Below are 24579 nucleotides of genomic sequence, written 5' to 3'. Positions count from 1 at the left end.
GTCTCTTTCTCTCTTGGTTAGGCCTAAAGCACGCAAGAAATTTTTTCTACAAAAATATTAGAAGGAAGACGAGAAGAAACCCATTTATCTGCTGCAAAACCGCAAGAGCTCAAGAATGAATATAACAACCACCGCAAAAGCTTCGGAGAAATTATTAATTGTTCCCAAAGCATGTTGTGCTCTAATTTGAAAGTTATTGGTCTAGACAATGGAATTTATCACTTTTGTGTTACTGTTTTAAAAGACAAACACAATTGATAAGCGGAATGGAACATTGCTCTAGAAGCACTTAATAATTTTTCAAAGTTTAAGACCGAAGAAGACCTAGGGTTTCAACCAGTATATGCAAGAATGAGAATTATATGGGGGTGGGGGCAGCAAAAAGAGGATTATATGGGGGCAATTCCAAAATTAGATAATACCAGTATATTAAGCTATTGTAAGGTCGCATTCAATGTTGCAGTCATGGAAGACAACCAATCAATTTGTCCATTGCCAAATGATGTCCATTAAGATAATTAGACCCAGCTAAAGCCAAGCCAAGCCAATCAAGTTTCTCCGAATGCCCATGAAAGCAAGAAAAAAATATAAAAATAAATAAATAAATAACAAGAAAAAAAAAATTAAAAAAAAAAAAATAAAGGAGAAAAGGGACAGCTCATTTCCCTCATTAGGATAAGACCCATGTCCAAACAAAAGCATCAAAGAAACTAGCCATGTAACCCCACCAGCATAAAAGACCAAAACATGACTTCTTGAATGTGTTCATGTACATGCATGTAATCTATACATATATAACATGCTAATCAATTAATGTTAGTATATGTAAAAAATTAATTAAAATATATCAAAATATATAAAATGTCTATTAAAATTCTATTTTTTTAAAGTTATTTTATTTTTAATAAATGTTCATGGATAGTTAATTTAACCTTATGATATATATATTTATATAAATCGCATGATATGTGGGTGGGGGACAACAAAATAAAACGTCACAATAAATAGGTAATGACAATTAGATATACCAATATATACAGGAGTTTGACAGCCAGGGGGAGGAGTTGAAATATGAAAAGATTGACCTGTGTCCTCTCCATCCATCCATCCATCCATCACCCACTGCAAAACTTAGATTCTCCTTTGTCTCATCCCATCCCTTGAGAAAAATCCCATCTTCAAATGCTCATTTCTCTGCTGCATATGATCATCATTGGAAGCCCCCCCTACAAAAATCACAAACACCAACCACAGATACCAGAGAGAGAGAGAGAGAGAGAACAAAACAGCAAAATCAAAAGATATGACTAGGGAGATAAATATATATAATCCAAAATAACAATCTCCATGAGTTTGATCAATTTTCATCTGGCTTTCCAACTTCTTGGACATATAGAAAGAAGCTGAGTGAGAGAGAGAGAGAAAGAGGGACATATAGTTGAGTTGAGTTGAGCTAGTACTCATGGGAGTGGTGGTGGTGATAGATTGAGGGGTCATTACAACCACCACCACCACCACCACCTTGGGACCCATGTCGATTCATGGCTTCCCTCTGGTTGTTATTGTGGCTGTTGCTATCATCTCCTTCATCCATCTTACACCCCATTTGCGCTGCACCTAGATTCAGATAAACCAACCTTGAATCCAAGTTAAGGTTAGCCATGTTTCCGCTGCTACTGCTACTATTGTGATCATCGCTCATCGGTGGATAAATCGGTGTCGAAGAAGGAGCATTCCCACTTCCTTCTTCCCTTGAAATCACCAAAGCCGCGGATTGAACAAGCTCCAAACAGAGCCTAAGCTTGTTGGGTTCGATGTGGGTTAGCCCCGGCACAGCCCCTTTGAATAGGAAATCAGAAGTTAAGGTTCGAAGCACGTCGAGCGGAGTAATTCCCTCAACTGTCCTAACATTTGGGTCGGCATGGTGGTCCAGGAGCACCGCTACCATGTCCGGCGACACCATTTCTGACGCGATGTGAAGCGGAGTTTTCCCCGCTAGTCCAGCCGGGTAGTTAACATCGGCTGCACCGAGTTCTAGCAATGCTTTCACCACTTCTCGGCTACAATTTTCGACTGCATAATGTAAAGCTAGTGCTTCGTCGAGGTTAAGCCCTTCGCCCATGACCATGAGTTTGACAAGTTCGACATCAGATGAGTCGAGTGCTCGTCTCATTCGTCGAATTTTCTGGTCTTCAAGCTCAGCGGCCGCACCAAGATCGTGGTGGTGGTGGTGGGGCATGAGGGATCGGCGAGCGAGCGATGATTTTAGGCGGAGCTCTTCGATCTTCGTCACGACTTCGATGGGGAGGTGTCTGGCTAGGACTTCTGGTGCGAGGCCAGACTTGGCGACCAAATGAGAACAAGTAGTCCAAAGTTGGTGCATTTCTTGCTTTCTTGAAGCTATTAAGACTTTCATAACATCCTCAATTGAGGCCTTCTCCACCATGCTTGCCAATTGCTTCTGGAAAATATGAGAAAAAGCAAAGAAAAAAAAATGAATAGGGTTATAAGATTTTAACAGTAAGAGACATTCAAGTTCAACTAGTTGTTTTGCATTGTTGAATGATGGTGTGTTTGTGCAAATTTGTGATTAGGTAGTCCTTTTGGAATAGTTTGTTTTCCCTTCCAATCTAAAGCCAAATGAGGAAAGTAGATTGTTTGGGACAGATTTGGTGTGATCACTGTGGAAGACAAGACTAAAGATTTAAGATCTAAATTTAGAAAGGCTTTTGTGTGGAAGATAAAGATTGAGAAACCCAATTCAAGAAAAGACTCCAAATGGTACATGAAATCAAAGATAACCCTTCTCATGACATATATGATAGATATATCACAACAACATTCTACCCAAGAAATAGAAAATAAGAAAAGAAAATAAAAGAAATCTGGGTTTTCTATCAGATGTAGAAGCTTAACATGGGAAGAATTGAATTCCATCAAAGGCTGCCAAGAGAAAGGAGAAATCTTGTTACAGGAAAGAGAAAGTACTGATGTCTTGTGAGATAATCAAACCCAACCCAACTGCTTCAAACGGAGAAGAATTAATATAAAAATTAATTCCCAAGGATCCAATACACCCACTTCACAAAATTTAAATTAAGGAAAAAAAAAAAAAAAAACACTAGAAGAACCCACCTGAAAAAATCTCATCCCACCACCACTCCCCCAAAAACCAAAACCAGTAATTGCCCACAGAATCAAAACCCACAAACAAATGACCCCATAATCTAGAGAGAGAGAGAGAGAGAGAGAGAGAGAGAGAGATTGGTGATGAAGAAAACAGACAAGGAAAGGAAACCTGAGTGAGCAATGCGAGCTGTTCAACACCAAAGGATCTAGCGGCAGAGAGGGTGTCAAGAGCAAGATCAACGGCAGAGGTGCAATGTGTGTGCCAACATGCTCTCTCGCCACAATTAGGCCTAGGCTCATGCTTCTGAGGAACAATGGAGACTTGGCCACTGTACAAGAACTGAAGCATCAACAAGAACACTTCATATCCCACTGAATTCACCGGTATTACCTGCGGAGGATTCGACCCCCTCGGCGACGATGCCAACCCTCCCCCGGCCGCCCCAATCCTCGACATGTCCAAACCCGCCGGAGTTTCTGGCCCGCAGAAGAATTTCCTGAAGAAGAGGCTCCTCGCTGCTAATATGCACCTGTGGGCATGGACTAGCCTACCCTCCACACTGAATGTTACATCACTGAAGGCCTGCCCATTGATTAGCAAGTTTAGATAGTCCAGAGACAGAGATCTTAAGGACTCTTCAAGGGTCATGGTTTTTTTTTTTTTTCTTGAGAGAGAGAGAAAAGGAGGGAGATGGGTTTTCTTGATATATATATCTATGTAGATGAAGGGTGAATAGGAGGTGAAGAGGGTTAAGAGGAGAGAGAGAGGGGAGAAGAAAGAGAAAAGCTTGGTGATTTCATCTCTTTTCTTCTTCTTCTACTACCATCTGATGATGTACTGTTAAATTTCTTGGGAGAATCTCTCAGTGGTGTTGTCTAGTTAGATATTTTTTTGAGAGAGAGAGAGACAGAGAGAGAGAGAGAGAGAGCAATTTGGGTGGCTATTCTGGGCGGCTGAGGTACTTAAAAAAAGAAAACATAAATATGATTTAATGAAAAAAATATAATTAAATGAAAATAGGAGAGAGAGAGATATATATATATATATATATATATGATGGGAGAGGTATTAGAAAATACAAATTGACTAAAAATGAAATGAATATTGATTAGGTGATGTTAATTCTTGATTGGGTCTTGTTAATAATGGTTTTAGGGCAGAAGAAGAGACAAAAGATATGAAGAAAATAAGATATTTTTTTATTAATTTAAAATGATTTTTTTTATTGAATTTAAAAATTTTCAAATTTTTTAGTGTATTCAAAATCTCTTTATACAAATTTTAATATTAATAATAATTTAGAGACAATTGTTATATTTGCATTCTTGATTACTATCTAATTATTACTAATAATTTTATATTGAAGTGTTAAGTGTAAGTTTAAAATTAATATATTATAAATTACATAAAAGGTGTATATTTATTTTTAAATAAAATTTGGAATAATTGCAAAACTAAATTATTACATCTTCTCGAAGAAGATACTCCATATAAAGAGAACAAGCACTTTGACCTAAGCAAATTTTACTTTCCAACTTTGTCTAAGGTGTAATTACTCTCTAAAAAGTAATGCTATATAATTGTATTTTTTAAAAATTCAAATTTCATATATTTATTGATATGGTGCGTATTATATTTTAAAATGATTTTTGCTTCAAATTCATCAATATAGGCCCATTTTGGCAACAATGTTGCTATCTCTTGCTTACTGCTTTGCTACTCCTCTGCCAACTCTATTTTTTGTCTGTTAATCTGTTTCCAGGCTGAGGAGTAATTTTCTAGAGAAAGATGCCACCATAACCAATGTCAGAGGTATCAGTTTGAATAATTTTAAATGAATTTTCAGTAAGAATACCAAGACAAGGAAGAGACTTGACATATTGTTTGACTTGTTTAACAATAGCAGTATAAGGAGAAGACCAAGGAGGAGGATTGTCTTTTAATCGATCAAACAGAGGTTGACAAGTTTTCCTAATGTCTTTGTAAAATTTAGCAATATAATTCAGTGATCCTAAAAAACGTTGTAACTAGGTTTTATCTAAGATTTTATCAGAAAATTTAGAAGCAAATTCAATAGAACGATTAATTGGTAGAATTGTATTCTGGTGAATATCATATCCTAAAAATCTAACTTTAATTTTGAACAATTTAATCTTAGGAGCAGATATGACTAGACCATGACTTTTAATAGTATAAAAGAAAGCGGTAAGATGTTTCCAATGTTCACTAAGTGATTTTGAAAAAATGAGAATATCATCTATATAAACTATGAAAAAATGACTAAACGGATTAAAAATATCATTCATTATATTTTGAAATTCACTAGGTGCATTTTTTAATCCAAAAGTCATGACATTCCATTCATAGTGACCAAAAGGTGTAGTAAAAGTAGTTTTATATCTATCTTTAAGATGAATTTGTATTTGCCAAAAATCACTTTTTAAATCAAATTTACTAAAAATAACAGTTTGACTAAGTCTTTTGATTAAGTCTTTTTTAGTAGGAATAGTATAGCGAATCCATTCTAAAACTTTATTTAATGGTTTACAATTAATGACTACGCGAGGGACATCTTGTTCTAATTCAGCATTTTTATTAACATAAAAAGCAGGATAAGATCATGGTGATTTAATAGGACCAATAATTCAATTTTTTAATAGTTCATTGATTTCTTTTTTACACATTTCTACTAATTCATGATTTATTTGGATAGGTCGAGATTTAGTAGAAATTTGTCTTTCATTAAAATTTTTAGTGTATGGTAAAGTGACTACGTGTTTTTTTCTATGTCAAAAGGCAGTTGGTAAACTAGAATAAACAGTTATTTCTAATTTTAATTTAAATTCTTCAATTTGAGATATAACAACATGATCAGCTAATTGTTGTTCAATGCGTTTATAATTGACTTCTTCTTTGAGAAAACGTAACTGACAAGTTAATCGATTAATAGATTGGGAAATAGAATAGTCTTTCAATTGATTTAATTCCAATACTTCAGGTGGTGATAAGAATTTAAAAGTAACTGTTTGTCCAAAAGCTTGGGTTGTTATTCCTTCACTAGATGTAGTAAAAAGATATAATAAGAATATAAATGGTGTTCCTAAAATAACTTTATCAGTCATATTTCTAACTAAAACACATGAGGTTTTGAAACAGACATTATGTTGGCATATATGGACTTTGGGTAATTTATATTTAATACGCATTTTACTGCCATTAGCAGAAGTTAATTTTTCTTTTGTTTTTTCGTAATATTTAGTAGGGATTAGTCCTTCTTGAATACAATTAAGATCAGCACCAGTATCAATAAGAGCAATAACGTCTAATTCAAAATTATTAATTACTAGTTTAATTTTAGAGTACCATTTTTGAATATGTATTTTATTGAAAAAATTTAATCTTTTGTTTTCATGATTGTGAGATTGATGTGATCGATTATCAGATAAAAGATTATCAGGATTAGTATGTTCAGATTCATTATCAGATTCTTTTGGGAAAATGGCATCATTAGCTTGGAAATTATCTAAACTTTTATTAATTTTTAAAACAGTAATCTCATCTTCTAATAATTTATCTTTATTTTGTAAATCTTTGATGGTTTGTTTAATTTGATTAATTTCATGTTGTAAATCCTGTAATGTAATTTCTTTTTGTTTAGTTTTAAATCTTTCTAAGGTTTTGAATAAACTAATAATTGGTTTATCAAACTTAGGTTTCTTATCATGATTGGTTAGTAAAGATTTTAATTTATCAGTATATTTTTGTTTTAACTCGGAATCTTCTAAACGACTAATTAATTCAATAAGAGCAGTTTCTTCTTGATTTTGTTTAGTAAGAACAGTGATTTGTTTAACTGGTTTACAACAAACATCATTACATCCTAATTCAATATTATTATTCGAAGTATCGCTAGGTGAATGGTAATCAGATGAAGTATCAGGATTATCAAAAGAGGAATTACTAATAGGTTGGTTTAATTGAAACATTTCATATAATTGATTTTTTGATTCATCATTAATTTGTAGTTGATTAACTTTATCTTTTAATTTTTGTTTTTCTTTACATTTATTAGAATAATGACATTTTTTATCACAATTATAACAAGTAACATCTTTATGAGATTTACATTTTGGATGTGATTTCTTATAATATTTCTTTTTTGGTTTAGTATAGAATTTATCAGTGGATTTAGAAGGTGTATAATTCTTTTTATATTTATTAAAATATTTGTAGGATGACTTATGCTTAGAGTATTTATGATTTTTGCGGCGAAAGGGTGCTATAAGAGGTAAACCATATTATTCATAGAAGTTACTTAATTCATATTTAGCCTTATGTTTATCTTTAGCCGCTTTTTGACTAAGTTTAAGATCAATACACATTCGTAGGCCTTCTTTTTTAATAGTACTAATTATATCACCGTAAGTTAAATTATCATATTTAATAACACCTGTAGGTTGACTAAGTACATCTCTGATTTTATGAACAAAAAGACTGGGTAATCCATTTATAAATCTTTCTTTCCAAAAGGATTTAGTACAATCTTCTCTTAACATGACTCGAGAGGTAAAAACATCTTTATACCATCGAAAATCACTTAATGTAGGGCAAATAAAATTACTAAGTTAATCATGTATGAGAGAATAAATATTAGTAAGGGTACCTATGAAATGTCTGACTATGGTATAGATTAATGTATTAACACCATCAGGTTTATAGTAAACAATAGTTTCATCAAAAATAGGTAAATCATTTTCATCTTTTTGATTAGCATGTAAAATAGATTCTCTTTGATCTTCAGTTAAGTATTTTTCCCACCAAGATTTGAGCATACCAGTAAAACCAGAAGTGATTAAAGAAGCAATTTCAGGTTGAGTGTAATCGAGGTAGTTACTAAAATAACTATTTGCAACCATAGATAAATGATTTAATTTTTGAAATATTTGATCTTCACTAAGACCATCAATATTTTATTCGTACAATTTTTTAGCAGATACAGAAAATTGATTATTAAGATTAGTTTCTTCATATTGGAGATCAGGAAGAGTAGGTCTAGAATACCAATTTTTAGTAAGAGATATAGGATTAGACTTAGGATAATGAATTTTATTCAGATTAGAGGATTGAAATTGTTGAACTAATTGATTAATTTCATCATCAGTTGTATCAGTTACAGATTGATGAGAAACAGTATCGATACTAGGTTGTTGATTTAATACAGTAAGACTTTTTCAGTAGAAGGAGAGGCTTTCTCAGAAGTAGTTAATTTGGTAAGTAATTGTTCTATGGCTTTAGCAGTAGTATTATCTTGGGTAACTAAACTATTTCGTTTGGAATGATTACTAGGTAGATTAAGTAAAGGTTGATCTAAGGATTGTTTAGTAGATGTATTGTTAGCCGAATAATCATCTAAATTGGTTTCTATTTTATCTAATTGTTTACCAATTGTTTTTAAATATTGATTAGTATAATTATTTTGTTCAATAACTTTTCTAATTTCAAGGTCAGTACCAAGTAGCTTAAAAGGAACGGCTGGGACATCAGATCATTGGTGTTCAATAATTATATTAGCTAATGGAGGATGACTAAAACTAACAGAAGTATTTGGAGAAGTTTTCTATTTATGTTTTGTGATTGTATTAACCTTTTTGCAATAGTTGTCTAAATATTCAAAGAAATGAATTTCCATTCTATATTCAATCATAAAATCATACAATTTTCTAATAAGTTTAGATTATTGAGTAGAATCATATTTAGCAGAATAAGCATGTCTTTTAGTCCTATTTTCTTTAGATTTAAATTCAACATGTAATTTATCAAGATCAGGAGCAAAAGATTTACTAATTGTCATTAATTGAGGATTGATTAGAGGTATTGCTTCGAAATCAGTTTGAGTAGGAGAATTATTTGATTAAGTATCTTCTTCAGGTAAATGTGTGTGGGTAGAGTAAACAGGTTTACTAATTTGAGAAGTTGTAGAGTTATCAATGCCTTTTAATTTACTATGGCAGGGTTGACCAAGATTAATTTGACTATTTTTTCAGAATAAAGGAGTATTAAATATTTCATCTTCAGTTTCAACATCAGTAGGTATACTAGAAGTACTATATCTAGAAGATTGACTACGATTAAATTTAATATGGACTGAACCGTCAGTAAATTATTGAATATCTTGGATATCTTGACTAGTGGATTGTTGTTGATTATGTTTGTAATTTTCATTTACCGTAACCCATTGATCAGAGAGAGTAATATCTTTCCATTCTATCATTTGAGGGATATTTGTATTAGTATCATTGTTACTAGTTTGAATCAGTAATGTTTTATCCTTAGGACTTTTATGTAAAGCTTGAACATTTAAATTGGTTTTAATACATTTATAATGGACACGATAAATTAAAGCAATATTATGAGTTTTTTTCTTTCATATTAGTAAATGAACTATTTAATTGAATATTTAAAGTTAATACATCTAATATGTGTAGATCTCTAAGACTTAGTGTGAAATCAGGAAAACAATTAAAATGAATAGGTCCTTTGTGAAGACCAGTTTCCACCATACCCATTAAACTATCATTATAATCAATAAAGCGAGCATCTCTTAAACATAATAAAACAAAAGCATTTTTACCTTGTAGAGTTAATGGTTTGATTCCAACTTGAATTAATCCTAAATGAATAAAATTGTGACCAGTTTTTAAATGGCGTTTAATAGTATTAGCATCAAATAAGTGACAGGTTTCTCTAGGCTTTTCTAAAGCATAAACTTGTTCTAATGTTTTAACATGCAGATTAACATTAAAAGCAGGTTGTAAAAATGTAGTTTTATAAATCTCTTTAACTGATAATTTTGGTATATTCCAACTTAAATCCAGTTTATCGTTTTGTATTTCTAATTCTTCTTCATTAATTACTAATCCTTGATTAGGTATTGAGGGCAAAGTTGTTGACCTAGAACTGACTGAAGAGTTATATATATATATATATATATACTTTCCAAATTTCTTTTTATCTTTAGTGATTTTTTTTTCAAAATTATGTCAAATTTTTTTATTTTTCCAATCTGCCTTGTGGAGACGAATCTAAAAAGTATATTTTTTTTTGAAACATTTCAAAAAAAAAAAATACTAAAGACAAAAATAAGTCAAAAAAGATTGCTCCTTTTGGCTAATTTTTGTCTTTTCTTGATTTTTTTTAAATTATAATTTTTCGATTTGTCTTGTCGAACTGAATTTAAAAATCTAAAAATTTTTGAAAAAATTTAAAAAAGATCACTAAATATAAAAATAAACCATAAGAAAAAAGCCAAAAAAAAAAAAGTACTTCCCAAAACACCCCATAATAAATTAAGGTCTCGTTTGGCATACAACACTTTTAGCTTAAAAGTTAAAAAGATACTAAAAAAATTAAAAAGTTTATAACTTATACCAAAAAATCAAAGATTCTATTTTCTCTCTATTTTTTGCATATCTTTTCGTAAAAAACTAACTAGTCATTCAAACATACCAATTTTTTAATGGAAAAATTGGTCTAAGGTCCCTCTCCAACTTTTGATAGGAGGAGAGGTACACAATAATATGTTTTAATGGCTAAGTTCCCTCTGCTTTATTTTATGTTATCAAATACCTAATTTACCCTTATTTATAACATAAGTTTGTTTGAATTTTGGCAAACTGAATATTCTATTATTGACTTCACGGTGGAGATTTTGGAAACTGATTTCGCGGTGGAGATTTTGTCAGAGATTTCATAGGGATTTTGCAAGTGTTGCAGTGGACTTGACGATAGAGATTACGACGATCGTGTAGGTGTTACAGTGTGTTGATCGCGTAGGTTTTTTAGTGGAGTTGAATCAAGTATGGTTTCGATAGAGATTCCACATGAATTTTGATTTTTGTTTTGAATTTTATGTAAGGATTCCGATTTCATATTAATTGTTCAAGTGTATTTTTGCATTAGGTTTTTGTTTTCAGTTTTGATCAATTTAAAAGAGAGGCTAGCTCAGTGAAGTTGTTTATGATTTTTGGAGTTGATTTTTCATTTTCTGTTATTGATCAATTTTAGATAGAGGCTAGCTTGATAGAGTTGACTCTTATTTTTGGAATTAATTTTTCATTCTCTATTTTTTGATCAATTTCAAAGAGTATTGACACTGTAGTTGATTTTGATGTTTAGAGTTCATTTTTCATATTCTGTTTTTATCAACATGCTGACCAATGATAAGTTTTGTTCTCTATTTTTTCAAACTAGAGAAATTTGTTTAAACCAGAGAAATTTCATTCTCTGCACTTTTGTTGGTATAGTCTAGAGACAATTATAAGTTTGTTATTATAATCCAACGAAAATGACAGAGAAAATTATAAGTTCATATGGACATATTATTAGAAATTTCTAATGCAGATAGAATATGAGAAAGTGAATGTAAGTTCTTAAATTTTTATGGACTTTTATTTATAGTTGAGAGAAAATTATAAATTTGTTATTCACTTTCAGTTTGTAGTTCAGAGAAAATTATAAGTTTGTAGAAAATGAATATAAGTTTTTGTTTCTCTGAGCAAAAGTTATTTTTTGTGTTTTTTCTTTTAGTTTAGATGGGCAGTGCAGTGTTTTTTTGTTATCTTGAAGGTATATATGAGTTTGTAAATTTCTCTAGATTTTGATATGAGTGTAATATTGCAGAATGACGCAGAGAAAATTGTAAGCTTGTACTTCAGTGAAAATCACAGAGAAGCTTATAATTTTATAACAGATCTTCTGTATGATTTTTGTCTATGATTGTGTTTAATAGTTAGTAGTAAATTTCTCTGTGATTCTCTCTAGATTTATTAATTTTTCTATGATTTTGTTTTTGTTATCTTGAAAGTGAATATAAGTTTGTAAATGTCTCTAGATTTTTATTTGAGTCCAGAGAAAATTATAAGCTTGTTATTATAATCCAGAAAAAATTATAATTTATTAGAAATTTCTCTGGACTTTTATGTTGTTCTTGTGAAGTGTTTTTATGTTGAACAAATTATTTTTCTTGTTTTTTCTTTCAGTTTTGATGGACAGTGCAGTGTTGTTGCTGTGCAAATATGAGAATGATACTATTGTCATTAATGTTTCATGCGAATTGAATTTTGAGGAATTGGTTGGCATTTTGTGTAAAACATGGGAGAATTTGAAACATGAGACGATGTGTATTTCATATTCTATTGTGGGTCATCCGAATTGTATGGTCCGAAATGATATTGATTTTCTGAATATGTTGAGGGTTGTTTGTGCACGTGGTGTTGATATAGTTGATTTTCAGCTACTAGGTGTAGTACTTCTGATCAAGAGGATGAAGTGGGGTCTAATTAGGTAGATTTTGTACATGGTAAATGTGATAGGCTGGTGGATATTGACAAGAATTCACTCTTTCAATTTTGTTCTCACCAAGAAAATGTGTTATTGTCAGCTAGTTGGCGAAATAATATTACGAGTGTTGGACAAAAGTTTGAGGGTGGTGTGGTTGAGTTCCATACTATTTTATGCAAGTATGCTATTGAGGTTGGCTTTCAGTTTACGTATGTTAAAAATGACAAGCTGTGGGTTACGGCAAAATGTGCATATAAGGAATCAAGGGGATGCATGTGTGGTGTGGCGGGTTCTTCAGTTGAAAAAACAAACGGGTTCTTTTACATAAGAACTTTGAACAATGAACATACGTGTGGTGTGGCGGTTCGTACTAGTAAACATGCTAGGATGACTTCCAGCTTAGTTTATGGGCTGATACTTGAAGAGCTAAGTTCAAAACATTTAACTCGTTCGGTGAATGTTGCCAAAGAAATGAAAGATATGTATGGGGTCTCAATCAGTTATAACTGCGGTTGGCTGGGGGTTGAAAAAGCAAAATGCAGTACATATGGGTATTCTTGTTTGTCATTCGATCAATTACGGTGGTATTTTGATGAGGCATTGCAAAACCATCCAGGTAGTCGTTTTGAGTTAGATTTTGACGATAACAAGCGTTTCAAAAGAGTGTTTGTAGTTTTTTAAGCATGCATTGCTGGTTTCAAATATTGTCAGTCATTGTTGTTTCTTGATGGAATATTTTTGAAAGGACGATACAAATGAGTTATGCTTGCTACGACGGGGAAAGATGGGAATGGAGCTAATTGTAAATATATCTTATTTTATCTAAGTATGTGAATTTTCTATACATGTAAGAATTGAGTGAATGTGATTTTTCTCTGACATTTTGAATTTTCTCTGATTTTGGCCACTGTGTGAATTCTCTGGTTATGGCCATTGTGAATTTTCTTTGGATTTTGGTCAGTGTGTGAATTTTCCCTAGATGTTGTCATTGTGTGAATTTTATCTATAGTTGGTCACTATATGAATTTTCTCTGGATATTGTCACTAAGTGAATTTTCTCTGGATGTTGCCAATATGTGAATTTTATTTGTAGTTGGTCACTATTGAATTTTCTCTGGCGTTTGTCACTAAGTGAATTTTCTTTGGAGGTTGCCATTGTGTGAATTTTCTCTAGATGTTGGCAATGTCAAATTTCTCTGGTTGTTTATTTTTCTAATTTTCTCTGCATGTGTATATTTGATATGCTAGTTCCTGTTTGTTTTGTATGTTTTTTTCCTATAGCTTTTGTTGTTGTTGATGCTGAGAATAAAGACAATTGGTATTGGTTCCTTGAACATTTATGTGAAGTATTGGGATTGGAGAGGGTGATAAGTTTCATATCAGATCGACATTGTGGTATTGTAGAAGGAATTGCTAGGTTTTTCCCTAATTGCTTTCATAGATTTTGTCTTGAACATCTAAGGAGAAATTTGAGGGATAAGTTGTCATGTGAAAACACAAATTTGGTTAGGGAGACGATTGTGTCCAAGTTTTCAGAATGTGCATATGCGCCAACAAAGGCATCATTTCATTTCAAGTTAAATGAATTAAAAATTGAGGGAGGAGACATTGTGAGTGTTTTCTTGAGAAGTTTACCATATGAAAATTGGAGTGATGCATTTTTTGAGGGGAAATGTTATGGTGAGATCTATTCAAATGTGGCTGAGTCATTCAATTCATGGATACGAGACGCTCGGCACTTGCCAATAACAAATTTGGTAGACATGATATGGTTACAAATCATGAATATGAGATCTGATAGGAGGCTGCTCTCTAGTAAATGGAATAAAGTTCTCTGTCCTCGTATGGATAGTGTATTGGAGAAGGCTTTCTTGGATGGGAGGACATAGAATATGAGTTTATCATCTTATAATATCTTTGAAGTGCAGTGTTTTCCTTCGGTTATGGTTGATATTGGGTTGAGAACTTATTCATGTCGAAAATGAAAAATAAATGGGTATCCATGTCAACATGTTGTTGCTATAATTTTTAGGAGTGGAAAGAATTTGAATTCATTTGTTGAACCATTTTTTCATGCTGATATGTATCGTCAATCATACTCGTCTTCGATTGGCCCAGTTCCAACTGTTGAAAAACTTGTGTGTAGCATTGATGATGCTATGATTTTACCTCTATTGAGTAAGAGACTAGCTAGGAGGCCAAAAAAGAACAGAATTGCTTCTACTAGAGATTTTAAAAGGGTGATTAAGTGTGGTCGTTGTGAGAGTATTGGTCGCCATAATAAGAGGACATGCAAGGAACCTTTGTTAAATAGTTGAGGAGAATACATTTTATTGATTGAATGATACATTTGATGGATACATTTGATGATTACTTTGTATATTTTGTTTTCTGAAATGTATTTTTTGGATAGTGTATATAATAACACCTATCAAATTCATCCAGAGAAATTTTTCAATAGCAGTGAAAGTGTGCATTGTGTTTGTTGATACATACTATAGGCAGTGTGTTTATAATACCAGTCAAATTCATCCAGAGAAATTTGCCTATAACAAAGAAAATTCTCTGTGCATTGTGTTTTGAAGCTTTAAATTTATCTAGAGAAATTTGCCAATAGCAGAGAAAATTACTATGTGAATTGTGTCTTTTGAATTTGATGATTGTTTTGTACCAACACAGTGCATTATAGATTGCATGATCATATAGGCACCCTCTTTGGGACGATACGAGTTAAATTTTTCTGTGAATTTCTGGTAACTTCATACCAGTCAAATTCATCCATAGAAATTTGCCAATAGAAGAGAAATTTACAATGGGCATTGTGTTTTTTGAAATGAGCATTGTGTTTTGTGAGGTCCAATTCATCTAGAGAAATTTGCCAATAGCATTGAAAATTACAATGTGCATTGTGTTTGTTGAAACAAATTATGGGCATTGTCTTTATAATACCAGTCAATTTCATCCAGACAAATTTACCACTAGCAAAGAAAATTATCTGCGCATTGTGTTTTGAAGCTTCAAATTCATCCAGTGAAATTTGCCAATAGTAGAAAAAATTATCTGTGCATTGTGTTTTGAAGCTGCGAATTCATCCAGTGAAATTTACCAATAGAAGAGAAAATTACTGTGCATTTTATGTTTTCTGAATTTGATGATTGTTTTGTACCAACACATAGGATTATAGATTACATGATCATATAGGCATCATACCAGAAAAATTTCTGCTATTGGCAAAATACGAGTTAAATTTCTCTGTGAATTTCTGGTAACATCATACCAGAGAAATTTCTAGAAACAATTTTCTCTGTGTGGATTGTGTTGACAATCACAATAAAAATATATATATTTAACCATTGATAGCTATGAAATTTACATTAGTCAAAAAAAGATATATACATATATGCCAAACATCATCATTCCTTCAATGTATGAAAAAACAAATTGAATGGTTAATCCTATGTACATTGTGTACATTGTCTTCCTTTCACTAGTGTGCTTTCACTATTATACTTTTGGTTCTTCTTCTGGTGGTATTTGAATTGGTTCTGTCCATGACCGGCTAATTTCGGTCACAAATCTCTCTATGATTTTTACCCTAATTAACCTTACGTCTTGTGTGGACACATGGTTGCTGTATTGTCTCATTATACAGCATACAAAGAGGCCACAATCTAGACTACATACCAATTATAGGTATAATTAGTTTTAAGAAACATTCAAATTAGATTATCTTATTTATAGATGTTGTATGAAACTTACGAATCATTGTCTTGTTGTGGAGCATTGTTGACATATTCAAAGTCGTAATTTGTGTTTTGTGAGTCTATCAATTTGAAAGAGGGTAGTGATTGTGCCTCTCTTTCAAGGCAAGCTTTCAAAAAATTCTCCATATAATCTTGCTACAAAAAAATAATTTTTAAATAACAGAGAAATTTACAGACAAATCAATGGGATTCTATGAAAATTATCATCACATAAATATTATGATGCATCAGAGAAATTTGAACTTGTTACCAATTGTTTTGCATCTTTGATATATTTGTCTTGTGCATCATCTCTCCTTGGCCTTAGTGAGTTGTAGAACCTCTATAAATTGTCTTGTTTGTCCAAGACTAGCAAGGTCCAGTGATTTCCATCTGTTGACTTCTCATTACCCCCAGTATTTATTGGGAAATGGAGGAACCTATAGTTCCTCCATGCTGGTTTCAAGATGCTTGTCAAATAATGAGACTTGAAAAGTTTGATTTTCCGTCATCTTGATGAAGTTCTGCTGTCAGAGAAAATCAAAAAATGGTTATGTTATGAGAAAGTTGAAATGACGGGAATTTAAGAAATATACACATAGAGAAATTTTAAATGCACACAACTAGCCAGAGAAAATTAGACCAGGGACACAACTGGCTTCAAGAAGTATCTTAGCAAAAGAAAGTAATAAATAAATTCTAAAGAAAATCAAATAAAAGTGTAGTAACATACTAAGTTCATGGATGTGAAAAAATATGAAGTCGGTTGTTGTCGTTTTCTCATTTGGTCAGCAAATAGGATCTCTCCATAGCCATCAATGATTTGAAAAATATCATTTATAATTGTAACATTGGTTTATAAAGGTTGATGGAACATTGCAGAGAATTTTGATGAAAGACTTACATTGTCGACTATTTCTTTTTGCTTTATTAGGTTTCCAATATCTTCAAAGGTAATGAGATTCAACTCACTTGTCCATATTAAAGCCCTACAAGATGACAAAGAAGAGATTTAATAGTTGTTAATGCAATATAAGTTAGTAAACTGTTGTTTGTTATCTTCTTTTTAATTTGTTGTACTTACTTGAGTCTAGACACATTTGATATATGCTGCAAGATATCTTTTATATGTTCTTTTATCAATCTTGAAACTGGTAGAGTTTGTGGAAAAATCCAAGATTTTCTGATGTTTGTTGGTGGAGGCAAGACGTACACATCGACATCATGTACATCTTTGTCTTTAGTGGTTTGCTCTGTTTGTTTTACAGCTTGCTTTGAAGCTCTAGTCACCTTTGCAACTTTGAGATATTGAAATTCTGAATCTTGCTGCTTTTCTTTCCTTTCTTTTGCCTTTAAATTCTTTATCATTGATGTAGGATCTTTTTTCACTGTAGACAGTGAAAATATCAGTAAAAGTGAAATTTCTCTGAAGTAAGAGATGATACTTCAATATGTAAATTTATTTGATTTAATATTTTCCAGTTACCATAGACTTTTGTCTTTTGTTTTGGTTGTTCTTTGTGTGCCACTTGTTCTTGCTGGGTTGTTAGTTGTTGTTCCACTTCTATTCTAACTATACACAGTGAAAATCAAACAAGCCCCAAAAATCAAATAAGCAAATAGACAGAAAAAATCAAATAAGCAGTAGAAATCAATAGAAATAAGCAGCAGAAACGAATGTGGTCAGAGAAATTTAATTTCCAAAGAAAATTATAATAAATAGAAATTTCTTTGAGTTATGTTGACACAAGGACATAACTTTTTGTGGCTCAAGATTTTCACTGACCTTGTGGTTGAACTTGTGTTGGTGTTCGGTAAGGTAGTGTTGCTAGTTGGACGGATAGTTCTTGAATTTGTTCATGCAATCTAGCATTTTCAGTTCCAAGCTCTGAAATTGAATACCTCAACTGTTGAATTATTTTTGTATCATCTTCTTTTTGAACCTCCAACATCCTTAGTTTCATTTGGATTGTGTTGTCTTTTTCTTGAAGTTTTAAGTTATGTGATGTCAAGATTCTTATTGAAATGTCCTTTTCTGCAAGTAATTCATTCCAATTTCTCCCTTCTTCTATTTTAGATTTAGAAAGTTCCTTTAGTTTTTAATGTAGATTAGCAATTTGGGCATCCTTTGATTCTTCAGATTCTTGAGGTTGATGCATTGTTGAGCCACAAATGCTATCATGATGTTGGTCCATCGGCTCATTATGTTCTTCTTCATCACTTTCCTCATTGTTTTCTTTTTGCTGTTTAAATTGAGTGCCTTCATCTTCTTCTTCACTGTCTTCTTCTTTCTGTTCATTTTTTTCTTTGTCTTCTACTTCTATTTCTTCAGTTTCTTCTCTGGGTTCCACTTCTCCACTGCTTGCTTGATCTTCTTGTCCATTGCTGGCTTCGTGTTCTTCTATGTTGCCTTTTCCTTCTTCATTCCCTGGTTCTTCAGATGAATCTTCTAATGTCTCCTTGAATTTGACAATTGTCTTCTTTGATTCTTTCTTCTTCTTTTTACCAAGACAAAACTCCTCTGATTGGTTTTTAATTAGCTCCTTGTTATCTATCTGTAACAGGAGGCTCTTTTATTAGAGAAATGTTACAAAATTCACTGAGAGAAAAAATTCAAATAAGGAAAATAAAATTCATCTAAATGATACTAATGGGAAACAAACTTCAGAGAAAATTGTATGGGCCAGAGAAAATTACAGACAAGGAATTAATTTTATGAGGCATAGAAAATTATGAAACAAGCAACATAATTTAGATATCAGAGAAAATCAATCAAGGCATATAAGTTAATTTTTTACTATAATTATGTCAGAGAAATTTGGATTCCAGAGAAAATTCATTAGAATGGTAGAAATAAATAGTGTTAATCAAAGAAGGAAGGCACATAAGTTATGGGCTAGAGAAAATTACACACAAGGAGAAACAATTTTATGGGCCGGAGAAACAATTTTATGGGCTAGAGAAAATTATGAAACAACCAACATAATTCAGATATTAGAGAAAATCAATCAGGGCATATAAGTTAATGTGTTACAATTGTGGTTAGAGAAATTTGGATTGCAAAGAAAATTGATTACAATGGCAGAAATAAACCAGTGGTAATCAAAGAAGAAACATAAATTGATAGTTCAGTGAAAATTGATCTCAATTAATCAAGGCACAAGGAGGAAAACAAACCAGTGTTCAGAGAAATTTTGGAATTTCATTGAGCTTTCAGTGGCGATAGAAATCTAACCTGTCAAGGTGCAAAAGAATGGACTGGTGTCTTCTGTAGCTGTTTCGTCAAGCTTTGCAAGTTCCACTTGGCACATCTTGAGAAATAAGTTGTGTTACTGTCTTTCGAGTCAATGATATTTGCATGTTCACATAGCCAATATTGTGATGGGAATTAAAGTAATTAAATTTTGCTAAGCACACAAATTTGTAAGTATGATAACTACAAATTTGAATGGAAATTATACTTACTAGCAATGCAATAACACACCCCGTAACTTTTTCTGGAGTTTTGTGCAATGCTATGATAGAATCAATCAATGTTGATGCGATTGCTTCTAGCCAATCATACTATTTCATTGATTCAAGAGGTTCCACATACTTTATAAAAACCCACCCTATTGAATTCCTACTTGTTACAAAAAATATGGTGAGACACAAGTACAATGTAACAATGATTACTACATCTTTGTAATCAGTTGGTTGCTTGCCTTTCATTGCTTTGACCAAGGCATTTTTAAGAATAAGACCAATGAGCCTTGTGTCCTTTGGGAATCTTCTCCTTAGGAATGCATATTTTGGCCTTTTAGAGTATCTTAATGACATGGCTCATTTACCTCCTTGCAAACCAAAAATCAAGATCATGTCATTGGTTGTAAAGGTTAAGTTCTTTTTACCAACTGTGAATGCTTTTGTTTTTTCATTGTAACATTGGATTATTGCAACTACATCATTATCAGATTTCCTAGATTTCCTTGGATCCATCCTTCCAGTGGTTAGAGCTTGGATCAAATACCAGAATGGGGTCTTTTAAAGCTCTACAAGTTGATTTGAATTGAATTTAAGTGTTTGAAAAAAGGAGACAACAGATGAGAGGTTGGATCGGTATTGAATGCTGTAATGAGATCTTTTTCTTTGGTGTTTAATAGGTTTTTTCCCCCTTGAGCTTGAGTCTTTTGAAGTTGGGGTACTCATCTTAATGCTAGTTGCTTCATCACCTTGGACTTGTGTGTTTTGGCAAGAAGTTTGTGGTGTTTTGCTGGTTTTTGATCTTAGATCATAAGAAGATTGAGAGAGTTTCTGTTTCTTGCTTAGTGTTTCCGGTGCTTTGCTGCTTTTACGTTTTGCCATTTCTAGACAATGATGAAAACATAAAGATGTTAACATTAAATCCCAGAGAAAATTGGACATGTCAGAGAAAATTACACATAAGGGAGAAAACTAAGGTGGCCAGGGAAAATTATAAATGTCAGACAAAATTAGACACTAAAAATTAAATGTCAGAGTACTAATTATTTTCCTGTGGAATATATCTAGCCACAGCAAATTTCCATTCCCAAAGAAAATCAACAAAGCAACATAAACATGGTAGAGAAATTTTCAATAATTGTTAAAATTGCATATAGAAGTAAAATATAGCCAGAGAAAATTCAAAAAAGAAACATATATCTAGCAAGCACAAAAAATGAATGACAGAGAAAAGTAAACACGGCAAGCCAAAGAAAATTTCCATTCCACAATTTGCAAGATAAAATAAACAAAGCAACGTAAACATGCCACTGAAAATTACACAACATTGAAACCAAGAATTGAACAAAATAAACATACCAGAGAAAATTAAACATTCTGGAGAAAATTACACATTCTTGAGAAAATTTCCATTCCAGAGAAAATTTCAAGCCCATAATATTAAAATGCCAGAGAAATTTACATACACAACCAGAGAAAATTAAACATGATAGAGACACACAAGGGAGAAAAGTGATGTAGCTAGAGAAAATTATAAATGCCAGAGAAACTTAGACGCAGACAATAGAGTAATAGACATTCCAGAGAAAAATACATATTCCAGAGTAATTTACAAAGCTGTAGACACCTCATTTTTGACCGACCTTAAGACTCAGACGTTACTAGTTGAGCGCTCGGTGATATTGCATATTGAGCTCATTCAGAAGTTTTAGAGTCTCAGCTGCGAGCCTTGCCTCTAGACTTCCGGACTCTTTCATGCCTTGCCTCGGTTTGCGAACCAGGCTCTGTTTTCTCTGTTTTCTCTTCCCGAAGGGAGGGAGAGGTCTCATAGATCATCTCTCAGTGGCCGTAGGCTACGTTTCGTGGTCGTAGGCCATTTTTCCCGTTTGGAGCCCGGTTTTTGGTTTTTCGGAGCCGACGGCTGTGTGCCTCGGTTCGGGACCGCCTAACCATCTCCGTTTGCTCTGGTTTTTGGTATGCATCTTATTTCCTCCCTTTTGAGGGACACTGGGGTCCGAGAGACCAACTTCGTGGTCAAACGCCACCTCCGGTGCTTAACAGCCCATTTTCGGGGCCTCAAGCCGCGCGTTTCGGTCCCCGAACCTTCGTTTTGCATCCGTTTTGGTTCATTTTTGGTGGAGACCTTATTTTCATAGTTGGGAAGCTTGTAGGAGGGTGGGAGGCCAGCCATTGTTCCAAAAAACCAGTTTTATTTCTTCATCGCTCTCTAACGCCCGTTTTCTTCACTTGAAAGCCAATGTTGACCACCCTGGAACCACTTTCTTGAACCCTATACCCCATATTTGTGTTGTACACACCTGGGAGGCCACCAATATTTGGTGGCCGACCAGTAATTGTGTCTGACCCTTTTGACCCCCTCTAAAAATTGGCCTTTTCTCTCTCCTGGTTCACTTTTTCTGGGTTCCAACCATATAGTTGTGTTGTGCACACATGGGAGGCCACCTTTTTGAGGTGGCCGACCAGTAATTTTGCTTGAGCCCTTTGACCCTTGGTCGGCCGGCCATGGGTGGTGGTTGGACGGCCACCTGAACCTTCTGAACCTGGCCGGCCATGACCCCCACTCCTTGTTCTTTCCAGCTGTGACCTCTTTTTCCCCCCAGATCCTGTATCCGAGGGGGACTCTTTTGGGGGCGAAACTTGAATTTGATTTTCCCCCCCTTTTCTCCACTCCTCTCCTATATATAACCAGCCCCTCAGCTGCATTTTCAAGGGTTAGAAAAATCCATTGGACCTCTTGCATTGAAGCCTCCCTCTCTCTCTACTCCAAGCCTCAAAATACCCTTGCTCCTACACCAACTCATAGCCTATCAACCCACACTCCGCTTCCAGCAACTTGAGGCTATTTTTCAGAGTTTAGGAGCACCTCTCCTTGGTCCAAAGGCTACTGAAGTTTGGTTCTATAAGGGTGAGTTATTTTCTTCCCTTGTCTAGTCTTTTCTTGCTTCATCTATAAGCCTTAGTTGCTTGCATTTTTGGGCTCCGAACCTAACTGTAAATAGTCATATTTTGAGCCCCTTTTCATGTTTGATTAAGGGTCTTTCTCTGTTTGAGGCCAGCAGCTATCACTTGCCTCTTTAACTCTCTTTTAGGCCTTATTTTTGCATAGTATTTTAGGCCTATTTGTGAGCTGTTTTGGACCTTGCCATAAACTGTAAAATATCTTGTTTTGAGCCCCTCTTCAACATTGTTGAAGGCTCTCCTCTGTTTGAGGCCTCCTGCTATCACTTGCTTCTTTATCTCTCTTTTAGGCAAATTTTTGAATAGTATTTTAGGCCTATTTGTGAGCTGTTTTGGACCTTTCCATAAACTGTGAAATATCTTTTTTTGAGCCCCTCTTCAACATTGTTGAAGGGCTCTCCTCTGTTTGAGAACAGAAGCTGCCACTTGTCTCTTTACCCCTCTTTTAGGCCCATTCTTGCATGATAGTTTGGCCTTATTTGTGATTATTTTCGTGGCTTGATGTAAACTGTAAAGTGCCCTGTTTTGAGCCCCTCTTCAACTTTGTTGAAGGGTTCTTTGCCATTTGGGGCCAGCTGCTGTCTCTTTGTGTTTAATCTCTTTTGGGGCCATTTTTGCATAATAGATTAGCCCTATTTGCATTCATTTTTGGGACTTGTTATAAACTGAAAATATGCATGTTTTGGGACTGTCTTGCATCTGTATTCATGCTTCATGATTAAATAATGCATGTTTTGTATAGCTATAGGCCAATGCCTATGCCTAGTTTTGTGTTTCGGGGCCATTCCATGCATCGGGTGCCATGTTTCCATGTTTCGGGATCATTTTGCATCACATTTCAGTACTGAAATTTGCATGTTTGCATACCATATTCCATGCCTTGCCATGTCTTGTTAGAGTGGCATTTGTGCCTTAGGATCGGTCCTCGGTTTGCATGCATGTGTGCATGCATTTCGAGTGTCTCATTTTCATCTCCTGGCTACTGATGTGAGTGTGGCTGAGGTCCACTCATGTTGGTGTAAGTCTATCATGCATTGTGTATGCCATTTCAATTCATAGCATTGCGTATGTTAGGTTGTATGTTAGCGCATTGTGTATGCCGTGTCACCTTGTGCATCGTGTATGCCATTTCATAGCATTGTACATGCTAGGTTGTATATTAGTTGCATTCATACATGCCATGCATATTGCGTTGTGTTTGGGATAGGAGTTAGCCCGAGCACGGGAAACGAGGGACGTTTCGTACTTCGAGTGACGAAACGTGTCTCAATTCCCAGTCACCGACACTCCGGATTATCCATGATGGAGTTTAGGTCTTGTTGTGTTTATATGTGCATTCATTTCATGTTAAGTCGTGCAATTCGACTCCTCGACCATCAAGCATCGATATGCGTGATTGGTGGCACGAGGATCGAGGACTACACTCCCGAAGAGTAGTCATGCATACATATGTGAAAATACTTTGCCATGCCCCTTTGTTGCTCTCTGTTGCAGCAAATCAGAAATCAGCAGCCTTCCGGAGCTTGGCATGCATCCCAAGAACAATTGCAAACAGAGGCAAACTGGGACATCACAAGGGATTTTCCGCACAAGGCAACCCGAGCATGCATCATTCATCATCTGGAGCAGATTTGAGGCAGTCCCTGGCTTGCATGCCAATTTATTGTTTTCCTAATTTAATTTGTTAATTAAATAGGGTTTTTGTACATATTTGGACTGTAATTATTTGGGACTGTATATTATTTATTCGGACCCTCCGAGTGAGGGCACAACTGTAATAAGTGTGCGTGTGTGTGATGTATGTCTTCCAACTCCACGTCTTTCTCCCTTTTATTTACCCGCTTATGATGGTTAGATTAGGGCATGTTTCAATTAGCATACAGTATGACAGCATGTTTGCATTCATTCATCTGTTTTGCATGCACC

General features: G+C 33.9%; 1 protein-coding gene across 1 annotated transcript; it reads right to left on the bottom strand.

Moving 5' to 3' along the window:
* Positions 1 to 1304: 1304 nt before the first annotated feature.
* BOP2 (Ankyrin repeat family protein / BTB/POZ domain-containing protein) lies at positions 1305 to 4109 on the bottom strand. The gene is made up of 2 exons (XM_028226555.2): positions 3299 to 4109; positions 1305 to 2461 (listed from the first exon to the last, which is right to left on the bottom strand). The coding sequence occupies exons 1-2, from the start codon at positions 3776 to 3778 to the stop codon at positions 1454 to 1456; spliced, it is 1488 nt and encodes a 495-aa protein (XP_028082356.1). The 5' UTR covers positions 3779 to 4109; the 3' UTR covers positions 1305 to 1453.
* Between the last annotated feature and the right edge of the window lie 20470 nt (positions 4110 to 24579).

Source organism: Camellia sinensis, chromosome 12 (assembly GCF_055761805.1).
Source record: "Camellia sinensis isolate YWXY chromosome 12, ASM5576180v1, whole genome shotgun sequence".
Taxonomy (NCBI): Eukaryota; Viridiplantae; Streptophyta; class Magnoliopsida; order Ericales; family Theaceae; genus Camellia; species Camellia sinensis.
The sequence above is the reverse complement of the archived record's forward strand: the minus strand, read 5'-3'. Positions and strand labels throughout refer to the sequence as shown.

Bases quoted from the DNA above. Each gene is read 5' to 3' on its own strand.
- BOP2 (XM_028226555.2), bottom strand. From the start codon at position 3,778: ATGACCCTTGAAGAGTCCTTAAGATCTCTGTCTCTGGACTATCTAAAC. The intron at 2,462-3,298 runs GTTTCCTTTCCT...CATATTTTCCAG, and splicing joins AGCTCGCATTGCTCACTCAG to AAGCAATTGGCAAGCATGGT.